Source organism: Maylandia zebra, linkage group LG7, assembly GCF_041146795.1.
Source record: "Maylandia zebra isolate NMK-2024a linkage group LG7, Mzebra_GT3a, whole genome shotgun sequence".
NCBI classification, from domain to species: domain Eukaryota; kingdom Metazoa; phylum Chordata; class Actinopteri; order Cichliformes; family Cichlidae; genus Maylandia; species Maylandia zebra.
The window spans coordinates 51,056,917-51,074,165 of NC_135173.1; the positions used below are offsets into that span (position 1 = coordinate 51,056,917).

General features: G+C 40.4%; 1 protein-coding gene across 1 annotated transcript; it reads right to left on the reverse strand.

Annotated features, from left to right (window-relative positions):
* Nucleotides 1–1,121: 1,121 nt before the first annotated feature.
* mtrex (Mtr4 exosome RNA helicase) lies at nt 1,122–17,249 on the reverse strand. Its single transcript, XM_004549721.2, has 27 exons — nt 17,091–17,249; nt 16,659–16,799; nt 14,817–14,883; nt 14,639–14,701; nt 14,436–14,548; nt 13,857–14,031; nt 13,639–13,729; nt 12,803–12,927; nt 12,569–12,667; nt 12,227–12,347; nt 12,012–12,143; nt 10,211–10,290; nt 9,760–9,870; nt 8,870–8,971; nt 7,982–8,107; nt 7,659–7,809; nt 7,272–7,444; nt 7,124–7,192; nt 6,929–7,054; nt 6,734–6,844; nt 6,459–6,647; nt 4,870–5,033; nt 4,219–4,324; nt 2,610–2,666; nt 2,360–2,522; nt 2,002–2,106; nt 1,122–1,664 (listed from the first exon to the last, which is right to left on the reverse strand). Exons 1-27 carry the CDS (start codon nt 17,189–17,191, stop codon nt 1,612–1,614), a joined length of 3,114 nt encoding a protein of 1,037 aa, XP_004549778.1. The 5' UTR covers nt 17,192–17,249; the 3' UTR covers nt 1,122–1,611.

The window sequence follows — 17,249 nt, forward strand, 5'->3', positions numbered from 1 at the left end:
CGAGGGAGATTATCAGTGGTCTTGTATGTCTTCCATTTTCTGATGATTGCTCCCACAGTTGATTTTTTCACACCAAGCTGCTTGCCTATTGTAGATTCACTCTTCCCAGTCTGGTGCAGGTCTACAATACTTTTCCTGGTGTCCTTCGAGAGCTCTTTGGTCTTGGCCATGGCGGAGTTTGGAGTCTGACTGTTTGAGGCTGTGGACAGGTGTCTTTTATACAGATGATGAGTTCAAACAGGTGCCATTCGTACAGGTAACGAGTGGAGGACAGAAAAGTGTCTTACAGAAGATGTTACAGGTCTGTGAGAGCCAGAGATTTTCCTTGTTTGAGGTGACCAAATACTTATTTTCCACCCTAATTTACAAATAAATTCTTTACAAATCCTACCATGTGAATTCATGGACTTTTTTTTCACATTCTGTCTCTCACAGTTGAAGTGTACCTCTGGTGCAAATTACTGACCTCTGTCATCATTTTAGGTGGGGGAACTTGCACAATCGGTGGCTGACTAAATACTTTTTTGCCCCACTGTAAATGTTTACTTTGACATGCAAAGCACAGCATACTGATGTTTATCAATGTTAAAGCTTCAGTTGCTTATTATTTTGCAGCTTCACTTCGTTTGTGTGGTAGTGGATTTGGAAGCGGGTTTTGAGCGCGTGAGCTGGGGTGTATCTGAATATCAAGAAACACCGCAACCTGCTGTTCAAACCAATGAACTTCCAGATGAATATTATAATGAAACATGTGATCCAATTCCAGCATATACACTTTATTAAAAACATCAGAAGCAGAGCCCCCCCCCCCCCCCTAAATTTAAGAGCCCGATGGTGGTTGAGTTAGATTGCTGGCTCAGTGCTCACACAAATGAACTGGTGGGGTGTTTGAATCTCATGTACGTTTTATGTAGCACCGCCACCTGCTGTTCAAACCAATAAACTACCAGATGAGGTTGAATACATATATAAATAAAAACATTCAAGTGAAGAAGTTTCTACCATGTTTGGTGAGAGCACTGCAGAGTAGGCTGTCAGTTCAGGTCCTGTGTTGCTTGGCTGGACAGCTACTGTTATTACAACCTTCTGTTTAATATCAGCATCAAGTGAATGGACAACAGTTTGCTTTTTATATATAATCTGTATGTAAACAAATACAGACGTTTATTGAAAACTGTCAAATATGTACACACATGTAAAAATACGGAAAAATAAAGTGGGTTATTAACATCGACACAGGTATTTGATGTATTATGTCATGAGCTCTCCTCAGATCAAAGCACAAAATAATTATCAGTCTAATTATGCACATTTTTGCCATTTAAGCAAAAACAAAACATGCATATTCAATGAACTGTGAAAACAGACCATATATGATGCGCACAGTGAGGACAATGATTGGGAAACCTCAGCAGGATGAAAGTGTTTATGGAAGTTGCTGTGATTGCACAGTTAGCATTCCCAAAGAGCTTTCAGCTGGAGCCAATGGAATAATCACCAATTTAAGTTCACTAAGGCATTACACATTTTTAAAAAAAGGGTAAATAACAAAGCACATGACTTCTATAGTGAAACAAACAACCACAAAAGAGCAGGGTTCACTAAAAGACACTATAAGTAGAGACTGGCAGCAAAGACGATGTCTCTCTTGATCTTTGTTATTCCTGCAGGGACAGAAACACAATTCAAACTCTGTCACAACTTTTACATGAACAATTACAGAATCTAGTTTTGGCTTCTTCATAAAACGTAAATGGTTTGTTAAAAACATGCACTAAATGCATGCACTAAATACATGTACTAAATGCATGCACTAAATAAAGTTTATGATGCACAGGTGTACTATCAATGTAGTTTTAACAATACAAAAATAAATCTAACAAAAACCAACAAAAAACAGTGAAAAATGTCCAACTTTTTAAGGATTTGTCATGTTAGACTACATTTAGAAAGGGAGCTAATATTCATTCAAATGAAAAATTGGTGCAATGTGTTTCCTACCTTCAGCAAACTTATTCTCCAGCTCTGTGTTGCCGATGGCTTTAGATGCAGAGCACATTTGTCTCAGGACCTCCTCCAGACGACGCATGCAACGGATGATGCTCCCTAAACAGAAATCCAGAGTGTAGATACATGTGTTAGAAATCTTTGATTATCTATCTATCTATCTATCTATCTATCTATCTATCTATCTATCTATCTTTTTTTGAGAGTAAATGTGTTCACTTTGTATCAAATAACTCATCTGACCCACAAAATCTGCCTCAAATAGAAAATATTTCCTAATACTGGAGAAAGGAACCAATAAATTGTGATCTTAATAATTAAACACCTGCAGATTGTAAGAGAAGTAACAAACCTTCAAAGACGTCGGTCATTTTGCAGATTTGAGCAAACGTGGCCCCGTTGGCCCAGGCATAAACCACGTCCATTAGGTGGGGTTTAAATTGGTTCAGATAGCTCTCTTCGTCCACCTCCAGCTTGGCGTCTGCTGACACTTTGGCGATGCGCTTTGCACATTCCTGAACACAACAGAAACAGTGATGCTTTCATTTCTACTAAAGTTCACGCATTTAACAAGATACAGCTCCACTCTAATGCCGTCTCACCTGCATCTGTCTCAGCGGTGCAGCGAGCTGCTCAGTTAGTTTTGGCATCTCGCTGGCCTGGAGGAAAAAAAACACAACATCTAAATAATTAGTACAAGTACCATATAAATGTTAATGTTATTAAATCATAATACAGCATAACTCCTGCACGCATGTCTAAGTTTTTCAGAAAATACAGGAGGAATACAAGGAGGAAAGACATCAGTAATTATCTTAGCGAAGCATCAAATAAATTTGTGGAGGTTTATGAGGAAATTCCCAAACAATCTGAAGTCCATCCTTCTACAGTGAGGAAGATTATTCATTATCAAATGGAAAGACAGTTGCCAGGTGGGCATCCAAGCTAAATTCATAGCAAGGTCAGAATATGCAATGATCAGGGAAACTGCAAAAAATCCAAGAGCTGCATCTCACTCTATGGGAGTGTTGGCATGTTAAAGGCCCAAATTTCATGATAATTAAATTAGAAAAAGAATGAACAAGTATGCTTGTATGGAAGGACTACAAGGAGAAAGTGACTTCCCTTAGGAAGAACATGGCAGCATGGATAAGGTTTGCAAAGTTGCACAAAACAAAATGACTCATCAAGGAACCAAAGCATATCAGCAGCTCATATCACCTCTCACTAACTGGCAGGAGCGTAATGGAGGGGTCATGACTTTGCCTAATTTTACAGCCACTGTACCTGGGCACTTTGTAGTCATTGAATCAAGCACGATCTCCACTGTATATCGAAGTATCCTAGAATCAAATGTAAGTCTCCGTCTCACAACAATTTGAGATACTAATGTTATTTTCATCAGAAAGCTTAGGGCCTCCTAGGCTGCCGGTATCACTTTTATAAGCAGCCACATCTGCTCTTTAAATATTTATTGTGGTCTGGATTTTTATTTTTCAATACAGCAGTATTGAAGTCAGGTGGTATTTATACATATTCTAGTGTGCTATTTTGCATTCGAGCAGCTGTTTGGTCTGCAGATGCAAACTAATATTAACATGCACTTGATCTCAGTGAATATCTGTTTGGTGGCTCCTCTGAGAAGCTAATGTGCAGGATTAGAGGTATGTTCACGTCTGCAAGTTATCGAGAAGGTGATGAACTTGGCTCAATAAGTAACAAATGTACAATTTATTTTCAGGTGTTCTTCCGACCAACGCTGAAGTCCTTTAAAAACATGCTAATTGGCTAAAGTCCCCATCATCAACAGCTAAAATAGCAGCAGGTCGTCTTTAAAGACAACAGCTGTGCACTCACATGCGCACCGGATTTATTGGAAACATGACAGCTGCTTGTCATTATTCGCTGTGTAAACATTTGAAGCTGGCTAATAAGAGACAGTCCGATATGGGATTGAGGTCAGAATTTTCCCGTTCACAGGACTGAGCTAATGAGAAACCAATGAAAGTCTGTTTAAACATGTGCTGATGCTGGATCAACCTATTTTGAGAGTTTGGTGTTTGCTTTGACTGTAAAGCAGGAGAAGAAGCCAAGAATGTGAAAGCAGCTCGAACTTACAGGAATGGGAATAAGGTGTTTATTTTAGTGTTTGGGAAAAGATGAATCTTTGTACATCGAGTGAGTGATGCATTTGTGTTCGTTTGTCCCTACGTTTTCCTGGAAGACAAAGCAGGACAGCAGGGCGGTGGCTTGCTCAACTGTCAGATCATTGAAGAGACCGTTGAACATCATCTCAGTCAGCAGGAGCTCGTCGGCACTGGAGATATTTATACAGAAACTTAATTATATAATGACTTTGCTTCAATATCTTGATCTTTTCAAAACAGCAGCTATAAAAGAAATGTGAGGTGGAACACGGAGTAAGAATCTGCTTTTTTATGCTAAATATCTAATTGTAAGACATCAAAACAACAGCTAGGAATAGGAACTTTAGGTAACTCACGTAACCCCAGTTCTCAGGGTAGCATGAGTGAGATGCCCTTTTTGCTGGGGTGAAGTGAGAAAAACTGCTTATCTTTAAAAAAAAAAAAAAAAAAAAAAAAAAAAAAATGGCCACATAGTAGTGCAAGCTTCATAAGGTTGGGTGGCTGTCCAACGTGGTCGTTTCAATCATCAGCCAATCAGGATTGTTGTAATGGAATAGGCTTTTAAGGAATACGCAAGCAGGTGCATCCCATGCTGAGGCATCTCACTCATGCTGCTGTGAGAGCCGGGGTTACACAAGTAACCTGAAGTTTTCAGGTTCATTTACATTTTCTTCACTGTCCCAGCTTTGTGTGTGTGTGCCCCGCCCTCCCCTACCTGCTAATTTCACAGGCGACCCGCCCTTTCATCTCAATGACGTCAGAGGGACTGGCAAAGCCAAGTCTTCGAAGAACTCTCTTTCTGCACTTCAGCTGGTCCATCTGCAAGATGGTTCGCGCTTTTTTGAGGTCTCGCTTGGCTGTTCGAACATCTGCTGCGATCTGAAACACACACACACACAGTTATGTTATGCAAATTTCTTCATTTTTAACTTGTTGAACTTTGATTTCAGGGTTTCTTAAAGTCTCAAAAAGCTGTGTGATAGGTTCCAGTTTAGCACATCAGAAAACTTCAAGCAACTTTAGCTGTCAGAGTGATGAAGAGGAATGTGAAAGACAATTGCATCAGATGTTCATGTGCATGCTTATCTCATACCAACTATTTAATTTATCCACTTCAACCTCTTCTACTGTGTTTAACACACACACACAAAGACTTCACCAGCACTGCTCATCGATCAAAGACAGAAGCAAAGACTTCTCTGTAATGGTGACTGGATGTGTTGGTAAAGATAAGTGACATCACAGGAACACTTAAAGCTAAAGCTAAGACTTTTTAGTGCTTATGCATCTGTAAGATGTGCTGAGTTCAGCCAGTGCTACCTGTTTGGCTAAACAAATAATATAAATGAGACATCAGAAATGGTAGCATCTGTAAAAACCAATAAAAAGATGAACCTGAGGATTAGCAGCAGTTTTGTTTCATTTTGGTGTTCAAAGAAAGCAAAATTAAATTTACTGGACCTCTGAATGTAGGAATAACATTCACAAGCGGTCATTTTTCCTGTTTGCCTGTATGTACATATTTGACCACAACTGAACAGAAAAATCCAATAAAAAGAAATCAAGTCTCATCTAACAAAAGGTACTTTTTGTAGATAAACAGGAAAGTTCAAACATTGAGAAATTAGAGTGTTTAGCTGTTATTTGTTATAGTAACCTGTTGTGGTATAGACAATACACCCCAATATCAATCAAAGCTACCAATAAATAACCCTAACCAAAAGTGATGTTTTGTTCCAACACAAAGGTGATAGACAACTAAATACTTTGTTAGTACCTTGTTGCGATATACGGCCCCACAGGGTAGTAACAAAGTGTTCAACAGTGTAAGAACCTTTGAATTCACTGAAACAGTGCTCAGAGTCGCTTCCAGAGAAGCCATGATCAAAACCATTACCAAGTCAGAGAAAAAGCAAAGAACAACAGGTTATAAATAAAAATGGCAAACTGGAGACCAATACCCACACTCATTAACTCAGTCCTAGCCTTCAGGCAGCTAATTCTCACACTCTTTATTTTCACACTCTTGATCAGCGGTGTGATGAGGCAACTGGTTAAAACCAGCCACATAGTTGTTCCCGACCGCATAGCATTACTCACGCTTACTAGTTTACAGCTGACACAGTGGATACCCCAGTGACAGTGATGTTTACTTACGCAAACATCACTTACCAGGCAAACACAAATGCAAATCATGCCACTACAAGCTAGGTTAGCCCAGTTTGCCACCATTTAGTTATGCTCTCATAAGGCCTGACAATTAGCAGGACATCCCATTGCTTGAAATTTGACAAAGTTTCTCACCAGAGCTTTCTTCTCACAGAGAGAATAGACAGATTCCAAGTTGGGGTCACTGTGCAGGGGATGGGTGTACATGCGGTGCTCAAAGGCCTCAATCTTCTGAATAACTTTCTTTAATGCAGGGTCTTTGATGCCCATGTCATCTATGGGGTCAAGCAGAGGAACACCATCTGGAAAACGTTTCTGCACCTCCTGTGGACAAAATGATTGGAGGGAAAAAAATGTAAATGATTCACACTAATATCTTCAACACCTTGAGAAATGGCTCTACTTTGTACCTGTATGGACTTGAGCATGAGCTGTCTGTTGTCGTAGGGCCTCAGGTCTTTGGGGATGTAAAGACGAACTGAGCTGACAGAAGTGAGGAGATGGAGCATCACTGGAACCACCTGGGCAGAAAAAGGTGATTTTAATTATGGCGCTCCCATTTGTGTATATGAAGTTATGTGTGTTCTTGCGATTGCTCCACCCACCTGCATCTCTCCAGTCTCCCCTGGAGCGGCAGGTTTAGCAGCTTCAGTTGCAGCATCTTTCACACTGTCCTTACTACAGTGGACCAAAACCTCCACGACATACAGCGGCTCTGAGTCTGTAGTCGTCTAAATGGGAAATGTGTGTTAGTCATAGCCACGGGACCTTGGATTCATCTACAGGTGCCACTAACTTACCTTAACATTAGTCTTCTTGCAAAAGTTTACAACCACTCCCCAGCCAAAGTCAGCATCCTCATTTTTTACCTGACAGATGAAAATACAGACTTGTTAAATGATGTGAAAATCTTCCATTATTACTGCTGGTCTAAGCGTAAAGCAGTACCTTGACAAGTCGCCCAGGCTGTAAGAAGGGCAAGCAGTATTTGGGTTTGTGGATGAACTCCTGGATTTCTTTACTCAGTTTGGCCAGCTGCTGTCTGATTTTAAAGTAAGTGACCACACTCTCTTCATTGGGAATCTCAATGGTGTGGTACTGCTCCTCCAACTTCTTAATTTCTGCACAAAAACAGTCATTTTAGATTCATCTTAGAACTAGATCACACGTAATTCATACCAGACAACTGAAGATGACACTGTAAACAGTCATCATACTACAAATATACATATACATGCTATTGAAGTCCGTGATTGCTATTTGTGTTCATATTTGTATGTCTGTCAGTTACTACCCAAGTGTGTAGTGTGAACAAGTGCATACAGAAATGCTTACTCTCCACTACACCAGGCAAAGCCCTGTAGTGTTGGAACTGGTAGAAAGACTTCTCCAGCATGTATTCTGGGTTGATCTCCTCCACACGCAGCAGGTTGAGCACCATGTTGTAGGTTAAGTGGAAGGCACTGTTCAAAGGATCTGCAGAGCCCTGCACAGCAGGATTAAAATGGTTAAAATGATTAAAATGTCAGCGATTCCTGACAAAGAACAACTTAAGAATCACTTTTAAAACTTTGGATTCAGTGGTTAAAATAATGCTAGGGACTAAAAAACCTGAAAGTGATGGTAAAAAGCATTTGCAGCAGCCTGGTTAACAGTACCTTGAGTAGCTGTTTACCCACAGCTGGGCTCATCTTCTCATCCACCATGAAAATAACAATCCCTCTGTCGTCCATTCCTCTCCTCCCAGCACGCCCAGACATCTGGATATACTCACCTGATGTTATCTAGACAAGGTGGGAAGATAAATTATATTATAGAACGTCTATGTACATGTGAAATATATGTACGACTGAGAAACTGGTTAAAACAGCATAAATGAAGGTGGTAAAAACAAAACACTGAACATCTGCACATTTATTCAATTACTGCCTAGGCAATTATCTGCATTGCTATGAATCTACATCACTCATCTACTGTTCATTGAATCACACATGGCACTGACTAAGCTCCACATTTTTACCTCTCTTTGCAAAAAAAAACCAAACAAGAGTTTAAATGATCAGATCTTCATTTCACACATTCTTGAGAGCAGCTCTTGAGTTGGAAGAGAGTTTTTTGAAGAATGAAGGTGAAGTGTGAGTGCCTGTGTGGAGTTTTGGCACCATCAGAGGCAACAGATGTTTCTGATGAACCTCTTGGAGGGCAGTTTCACTCTCTCTCGCTCATTCTCTTTAATCCCTAGAGCACCCCCTTGTAAACAATATGTGGCTATTTATGTGCCAATACAAGCTGCAACGCTTGAAGACCTTATAAAGGCTACAGAGCAACATGCTACATAACAACTGCACACTTGACAGAGCAGCTTTAAAGCACAATTTATGGCGAGCTCTGCATTTTACTGGCCTCAAACAGAAGCCATAGACAGACAGATATCTTTCTGGAAGTGCAACTTTTCCAAACATCCATACTAATACTGCTGCTGAGAAAATTCTGTATTAAAGACATAAAAGAGGGGGAGACCATTGTGTTTGACTGCGTGAACTTACAAAGCGGTGATTCTTGCCATCAAACTTGCGTGCACTGGTGAAGAGCACAGTGCGAGCTGGCATGTTGATGCCCATGGCGAATGTCTCTGTGGCAAACAAGGCCTGCAATGGAAATAAGGAGCATTAAGCTCATCTCAATATTTACATTTTATCACTTACAAATAGACACTGATCCTCGAGGACTAATAAACATGTTCAAAGTGTTCCTCATAAAACATTTGGAAAGCCATTTTCTTTCAAGTGCAAAAAGATTGGAGCCGCCAAGAACAGCCGATCAGGCATAAATCTTAAAAAACAATCAAACAAAAAGAAAAACCAACACAAAAGCAGGATTTCCCGTAAAGTTTGGAAACTTGTCACAAACCATTTCTATTGGTTTGTGACAAGTTTCCAGTCTGCATTGACTAAATCTTAAAGTTGTGATAAAAAGCCTTTAATAATTACCTGACTTGTGTCTAAGTCTGGATTACAACACGCTGAAACATCTGCTTCTCCAGATGTAAGAGTATTTCTAATTATGTTCTTTTATTTGCCTCCATTTTAGCACATTTTCTTCATTTCACAGTGTTACTGCCATAACAACCAGAAATGACCAACAGCTAAAGTGTAACTCTGTAGTTAAAGTAAAAAGACTGAAGACAAGACTGAAGATAGGCACACATTATCATGAACTGGACGACTGGTTACTTTAAAGATTAGTTTTAATTACACTTGAACAGACTCTCTCAAGGATTCCATGTCAACATATTCATCAAATCCATTAATATGACTATGTACTAAACATTTGCGCAAATTAAGTATTTCCCCTAAACGTCTGTTACAAACACACTTTTGAAATTTTCAGTCCTGCAGAGACAGACAAATCTCATTAAAGTTAGAATCACCAGTACCTTGAGGAGGCCTTCAGAAAAGAGGATCTCTATGGTCTCTTTCAGGATGGGCAGTAGGCCTCCATGATGGATCCCTATCCCCCTCTTTAACAGTGGCAGCACATGCTCGACCTGAAGAACACAAACAAGCTCATAACTGTTGAACTTCTCTCTCAGTGACCGTTTTGATCACAGCTGACGAAACCAAAACCAACATAACCCTTGTAATGGAAAAGTGTGTGGTAGGGTTGTGCTTTGCCGTTGCTCGTGTTGTACCCAATAACAGCTACTAACGCTGTTACTGGGTACAGGACTGATTTTAACAGGACTCATCACAGGAGGAAACAGTGAAGCTTTTTGCTAAGATTTTACAAGGTGTTAAGATCAGGTTCAAAAACCATGTTTAAATAAATAAATAAACCCTTGACAAGCTCAGAGAAAGCTGAGTGTGAGAGCATGTAGAAACACTTACCTGAGGCAGTTTCTTGTCCTCATCTGATAGACAGTCCACTGCATTGTTGAAAACCTCCTCCACCAGACGTTTCTCATCATCTGTAACAAAGAAAGGAGTCAAGTTTGAGTGATTTTAAAATATTATTCAACACATAATTAATCCTGGGAAATGTGGGGTTAACGTGGACCAATGGAGATAGGGGGTTTTGGGGAATTGCCTACAGAGAAACATCAACCACTCAGGAATTGTGCAAGTCTCTGTTGACTTTGGAGTTTTTGTGCCAAACACATTATAGTATTTGCTGTTGCTGGTGGGCGGTCTCTGTCCATCTCAGTCCATGTGGACTGGCCCTTATTCATGGAACCACTTCAAGTCCAATAATTACATTTGTAAGGGGATTTTGCTGTAGCTAAAAGCATAAACAAATAAAATACTGAAAACTTCTTTCTTGCAAGTCTTGCAACATCAAAGGTGTTGACAACTTTATCTCCTTTTTCTGACGTCAGACTGTGTGCTGTGTTACTGTTTGTAGGCCTCTGGTTGGCCAGCATTTCTAGATGATCAGAGTTATATCACCACCTGTTGCTTCGGCATCAACAGCATGCCAAAAATGTTTTGCATTTTCATGTGGAGAGATATTTTTCAAAACAAACATGGAAAAAAACTCATTTTAAATAAGACCTGTATATATGTGGATATACCCTTTTTCTCCGATCTACTGAAATTATCTCAGTATCTACAATTTTTCTTAAGAAAAACAAACAACAAAAGCTTTACTGAAACCACAAGAACACAAGAAACTTGTGAAAATGAGGAACTGTCTTTGGCACAGTGTCTCCATTTGTTTTGTGCAATACTGATAAATGTTTGGCGATCTGCACTGGATTTCAGTGCTGGAACAGCTCAGTGTGAAAACAAACCTTCTCATTTACAATAATGTCACTGGGCAGAAAAAACAAACTGAAATGGGGAAGGAAAAGATCTCCCACTTAAGATTTGACGAGCATGTTTGACTTGGAGCAGGTGGATGTGAGCCAAGCTCAGTCTGCTGCTGGACTGTCTCCAATCATGCGGAGATTTATTCTTATGAACCAACTCCTCCACTTATCCACTGGACCAAACAGCAGCACCAACGGTGAAGGCACAATAAGCTACACTGATGGCACTCACTGGGTGAGGAGGATAAAATTACATTCCCTGCCAACGATTTAGCAATGTTGATTTATTTGCCAAATCTCATCTTCTTCCCCCGCTCTCTGAACAGTTTGTCACAAAAACAGGTGGTGTTGATGTTTCAGTTGGCAAAGAAAATCCATTTGCCATCTCAAAAATCTGCTCACTGACTGGTCTTGTGACCTGACATCTCATAAGTGACAAATGCAGTGAAGCTATTGGTCAAAAAAAGCAACATCACTGTATAATAATATTCTCATGATCAAATTATAAAAAGTCAATCATTTCTATTCTTATTAGAGGAAAAAATAAGCTTTCAATCTGTAATATTCAGAACTTGACTGACAAAGAGTCTGACCTCACCTCATTCAGCACACAGAGCTACAAGCCAAATGCCAGAAACACATCCTTTGATATTAATCTATCAGCTTAGGTGTCAGCAGTAAACTTTCAATTATTCACACATTGCACTTATCAAACAGCACGTTTGCAAAGACCTTCTCAAAGTCTATCGGTGCTTTCATGACTGCAAACAACTTAACTTGACTGACTATACTGCTACTCTCACCAGAGACATGGCCGCACGCTTTCGTGGGGAAAATACTGACACACACACACAGATTAGAGTTTCCAGGAATGCACATACCTCTGTTAAAGTCCAGTTTAGCCACCTGCAGAGCGTAGGCCTCACACTCTTTCTTACTGAAGCTGAAAATAATCACTGGCTGGAAGTTCCTCTCCATGATCATCTTCACTATCTTGAACACGCTTGATGGGCCTGATTAAAGTACAAAGACATGCAATCTTATATGAATTACTGAATCAAAGATTTTTACATTAAAATCCAGCAAACCCACACACCTTTAGTGCCTCCTTTCCTTCCTTTTGGATCCCACTTGGCACCTCCGCTGCTGCCCCCAGAATCCCCAGCATCTCTCAGCACCTGCATAGCTGTGTTGAAATTGTCCTCTCTGAATTCTCCCTGGAGAAAAATACAAACACAAAAAAACGTCCTGAATTATACATTACCTTATAGCAGCTGTTTCTAATTGGCGCATCCAGATTTAGAATACACAAATTGTTATTTTAGCCCCACTTGTGTAAAGCAGAATTATCAGTGAAGGAGATGAAGCCGAGTCCAAAGAGTTATTCATTCATTTCTTCTGAAAAGCCCTAATGAGTGTTGTTTCCACGTGTCCTTACATTTTCATCAACAACCAGGTGGAGTCCATCACCCCCTGCTGGAAAGATATAGTGTTGCAGTGGAGTGGGGCGGTAGTCTGTGTAGACCACATGGCATGGCTACAGGAGACATTAGAAAAGCATAAATCAATAAACAAGAAAAACTACCCTAAGTCACTCATTTAAACTGTCACCTTCTCACTTAGGGACATTATAAGAACTTTAATTATACTATGAGGCAGTACAACATCCCACCTGCTTGTGTAAGTGACAAATCCACTCAGCAAACTGTTTGGCATTGGGGATGGTGGCTGACAGGAAAACATAATGCACATTATCGGGAAGAAGAATGATGGTCTCCTCCCAAACCACGCCACGCTCTGAAATACACAGACCAGTGAGACGTGTTACCAACCAAAAGCCATCATGTGACATTTTTTTAACCACAGGGTTAAAATAAACTTTAATTCAACTGAGCCTTAAGTGCTGCTGTTGAGAAATCAGTAAATGAAAAGTCGACAAAGAAGGTATAAACACTGATTTTTCATGCAATTGTTTTACTTTGCTTCCATTTTCATTCACGGCCTCAACTGCACCAGACTGCAGGAAATAAATCGCTAGAAAACATGTTAACGTGTTTACTTTCCTGCGTTTTCTCTATTTCAAATATATATATTTAATTTGACAACATGCCATGTGCAATTTTTTTTCAACAGCGTATTAGTAATCTTAGAACATATATTGTATGGACAATTGAAAGCTGCGGGTCCACACCTAATCTTTGAATTCAGACATTTCTGGTGTTACTGCAGGTGTGTAAAATCATTCCTAAAGCCATGCAGTCTGCCTTTGTAGAAATAAAATGAAAGGGTTGTTCTAAAGGGCTCACTGAATTTGAATGTGATGCTGTAATAGAATGCTAATGTTGCAGCGAGTCACTGTGTGAGGGATCCAAGTCAAGTATCCATCCATAACTTACTCATGAATTCTGTTTGTACCCAGGAGAAAATCTATTTGATTCTTGGATGTTCAAAACACACTGATCTGTAATTTTACAGATCGTCTGCATCACTTTTCTATTTTATACCCACCCGTGTCTCTCATGTAATGGATCTCATCGAAGATGACCCACGCCACTTCCCTCATGATCTCAGAGCCTCGGTACAGCATGCTCCTCAGAATCTGGGAGAGAAGAAGTTTATCATTGACCGACCTCTGGATTGAGCAGCATCAAAAAACACTCTTCAATAAGGATATAACTAGCAAATGTAATAATGTCTCAACTCCACACAAAATTGTTTTTTTTTACCTCTGTTGTCATGACGAGGCAAGAGGCAGTGGGGTTGATGGTGACGTCACCTGTCATCAGTCCTACATCTTGAAACTCTTCGTACATCTCTCTGTACTTCTGGTTGGAGAGAGCCTTGATGGGGCTGGTGAAGATCACTCTCTGCTTCTCCCTGAGAGCCAGCGCAATGGCATATCTGCAGAAAGATATCAGAAAAAGCCATTAAAAAATGTTTTTAAAGAACTATGAACACCTACTGAGCACAATTGCTGACCAGTCTTCATGTTTTAGTTCATATTAAATGAAAAATGTTTAGAATACCTGTTTTGTTTTGGTTCAGTGTTATGACCAATCAGTGGGCTATAAGGGTTCATAATATCTCTCAGTGCTGCTTTCCAGCGTGTCAGTACATTTACCAAGAAGGCACTGATACAGCACAACAGTGAGTATCATCTCTAGTCTCTATAAACTGTTAATGGTCAGCATCACATTTTCTGTAGTTTGAGTTTAAATTCTAAGCTGTATTTTAGCCAAATATAATCAACTGGAATGAGGAAAAATGTGATCGCTCAGTATAAATTGTTTACTGATGACACTTACTCAGCACAAACAGTCTTCCCTGCAGAGGTGTGTGCAGACACAAGCACAGACTGGTTGTTGTCAATACATAATATGGCCTCCCGCTGGAAGGGATCGAGAACGAAAGGGTACTCCTGCAAGACGAGTAAGATGTATCAGAACAAAAGGAAAGCAATCCCACGGTAATGTCAGTTCGTGAAAACTCAGACTAAGGCCCCTTATACCTTGGCTGCTTTTCCCACTCGTGGTTTCAGAGGTTTATATTCCTCACTGGCAGGAAGAGCAACCTGTCAGGGAAGTACAGAAATGGCAACAGTTATCATCACTATTTTTTCTGCTTTTTTATTTAAAAATGAATAAAATTCTTAAAAAACCAAACAAAAAACAACAGATTTTCTTTACCTCATGTGAACATCCTTCCACTGTTTCCACTTGCTCCACCTTCACCTGAGGCATAAATTCTGCAAGACTGAAAAAAGAAAGAAGAAATAGAACAAACTCTGATGTGAATGAACTCACATAATCAAAATGTTTATCAGAGGGAAAGTGTGATTCGTGTGGAAAACGACACTCAAGCCTGACATTAACTGGCATAATGTGAGCTTATAACCAGCTCTTGTTGTTTAGCTGGGTCCTGTCAGCTGTCCGGAGACAGGAAGGTTCTATGTCTAATATGCTGACAATAACTGTGATGATATCAGGAATAATAAGCATAATTATGCACATTTTCATGTGTTAGAGCGCGCTCTTCGGAGCGCAGGTGAGGAGGAAGAGGATGACATTTTATCCAGTTGCAGGTTGCATTCTCTTTCCTTCACATTTTCACTTCATTGGTGTAGAGGAGACCTTCTCAGAGAACATCTGAAATAACATTTTGATGATGACACCTCCTACATTTCTAATTAGAATATGACAATCATATGTAAGCCCTGTGATAGACTGATGATATGTGCAAGGGGTAACCCACATCTCTTCACCCTGTACACCTCTGACTTCTGCTACAACTCTGAATTATGCCACATTCAGAAGTTTGCAGACGACACAGCCATCATGGGGTGTATCTGGGATGATCAGGAAGAGGAGTACAGAAGTCTGGTGAGGAACTTTGTCGCATGGAGTCACACAAACCACCTGCAACTCAACACCTCAAAGACTAAGGAACTGGTTGTGGACTTCGGGAGGTCTAGAGCAGGTCCACTGCCGGTTCAGATAGAGGGGGAGGAGGTGGAGGTGGTCAACAAGTACAAGTACCTCGGGCTGTGGGTGGACAATAAACTGGACTGGTCATGCAACACAGAGCACCTGTATAAAAAAGCCCAAAGCCGACTGTACTTCCTCAGGAGGCTGAGGTCTTTTAACATCTGCAGGAAGCTCCTGAGGATGTTTTACCAGTCGGTGGTTGCTGGAGTACTTTTCTATGCTGTGGTGTGCTGGGGGAGCAGCACAGCAAAGAAGGACTCATCCAGGCTGGAAAAACTGATCAGGAGGGCTAGCTCTGTGGTCGGCATGAAGCTGGACACTCTGGTGACAGTGGCAGAGAAAAGGACACTAAAGAAACTGATGGACATTATGGACAATGCCAGGCATCCTCTGCACACGGCCATTAACAACCAGAAGAGTCTGTTCAGTGACAGGTTGCTTCTCCCAAAGACAAGAACTAACAGACTTAAAAACTCCTTTGTCCCACACGCCATCAGACTGTTTAACTCCTCTCTGGAGGGGAGAGGGAGGGGAAACAGGAGGACAAAGGAGGGGGGAACAACTAAGCTGTAGTGCCTCTTCACCTCACTGTGCAATACTTTTGTAAATAGTCAACAGTGCAATAGACCTCAATACTTGAAATGTGCAATTCACTTGTATTTTTATTTTTTATTCCTATTTATTCTATTTATCCCCTTCGTATATTTTATTTATATTGTCTCTGTGTATATATATATATATATATAATATTCTGTAACTCTGTAACTTCTGTCGGTGCTGTGCTTTTTTGGAAATCGAATTTCCCAGAGGAACCCACCCGAGGGATTAATAAAGTTCTATCTAATCTAATCTAATCTCATGCTATGAGACCTGGGATAAGCTGCTCGATGATAAATGCGTGGATAAACATTCACAAGCAGGGATAATTTAAATATTTCTAATAATATGAAGCTGGTTTTACATCACTTTTTTTATGCTGCTGAGCATTTTAATAACTGTGTCCACTAACACCCTGCATGAACACAACAAAGCTTCCCTTCTTACTTCAGTTCATTCGCCGAAACTGCCTCATGTCGAGGTTTCTTCACAAACACCACTTCCTCTCCACCATCACTGTCTGCCTCTCTCTTGACTCGGGCAGACGGACCGACATCTCTGTCTGTTTCATTTTTGGCTGCAGCTTTCCTATAGAGAGCAGAAACACACGAGCTGTTAGCCAACATGCACGATTCACCAATGAAGGGCACACAAACACTTAGCTACAAACTCGTGTTCAAGAGAAATGGGCTCAGAGTTATATATGCCATAATATTGTTAACTTTAAGCCCAATAAGCCTTTTTTTTGTCCGGTGTTTCTTTAACGAACCAATGGCTGTTACTATGACTGGCACGAGCACCCATGGCACTACCGTCCTCGCGGAGAAAAAAACTTTCCAAAACAAACACAAAATTTTTCTCCAGAAAATACATATTTACCCCGGTTCTGCCGCCACACTCGACGGTACTTTTTTATTTGTGGTATTTTGTTGTTCATCGTCAAACACGCTGAACAAACCGTCTCCAAAGGTGTCAGCCATGTTTGTTAGGGGCACACTTCCCACAATACAGCACGAGGTTGTTTTCGGGTAATACTTC

Coding starts and splice junctions, on each gene's coding strand:
- mtrex (XM_004549721.2), bottom strand. CDS start 17,191: ATGGCTGACACCTTTGGAGACGGTTTGTTCAGCGTGTTTGACGATGAA. Junction 12,348..12,568: donor ACCTGGTTGTTGATGAAAAT/GTAAGGACACGT, acceptor ATTTTTCTCCAG/GGAGAATTCAGAGAGGACAA. Junction 5,034..6,458: donor TCTGTGAGAAGAAAGCTCTG/GTGAGAAACTTT, acceptor TGTGTGTTTCAG/ATCGCAGCAGATGTTCGAAC.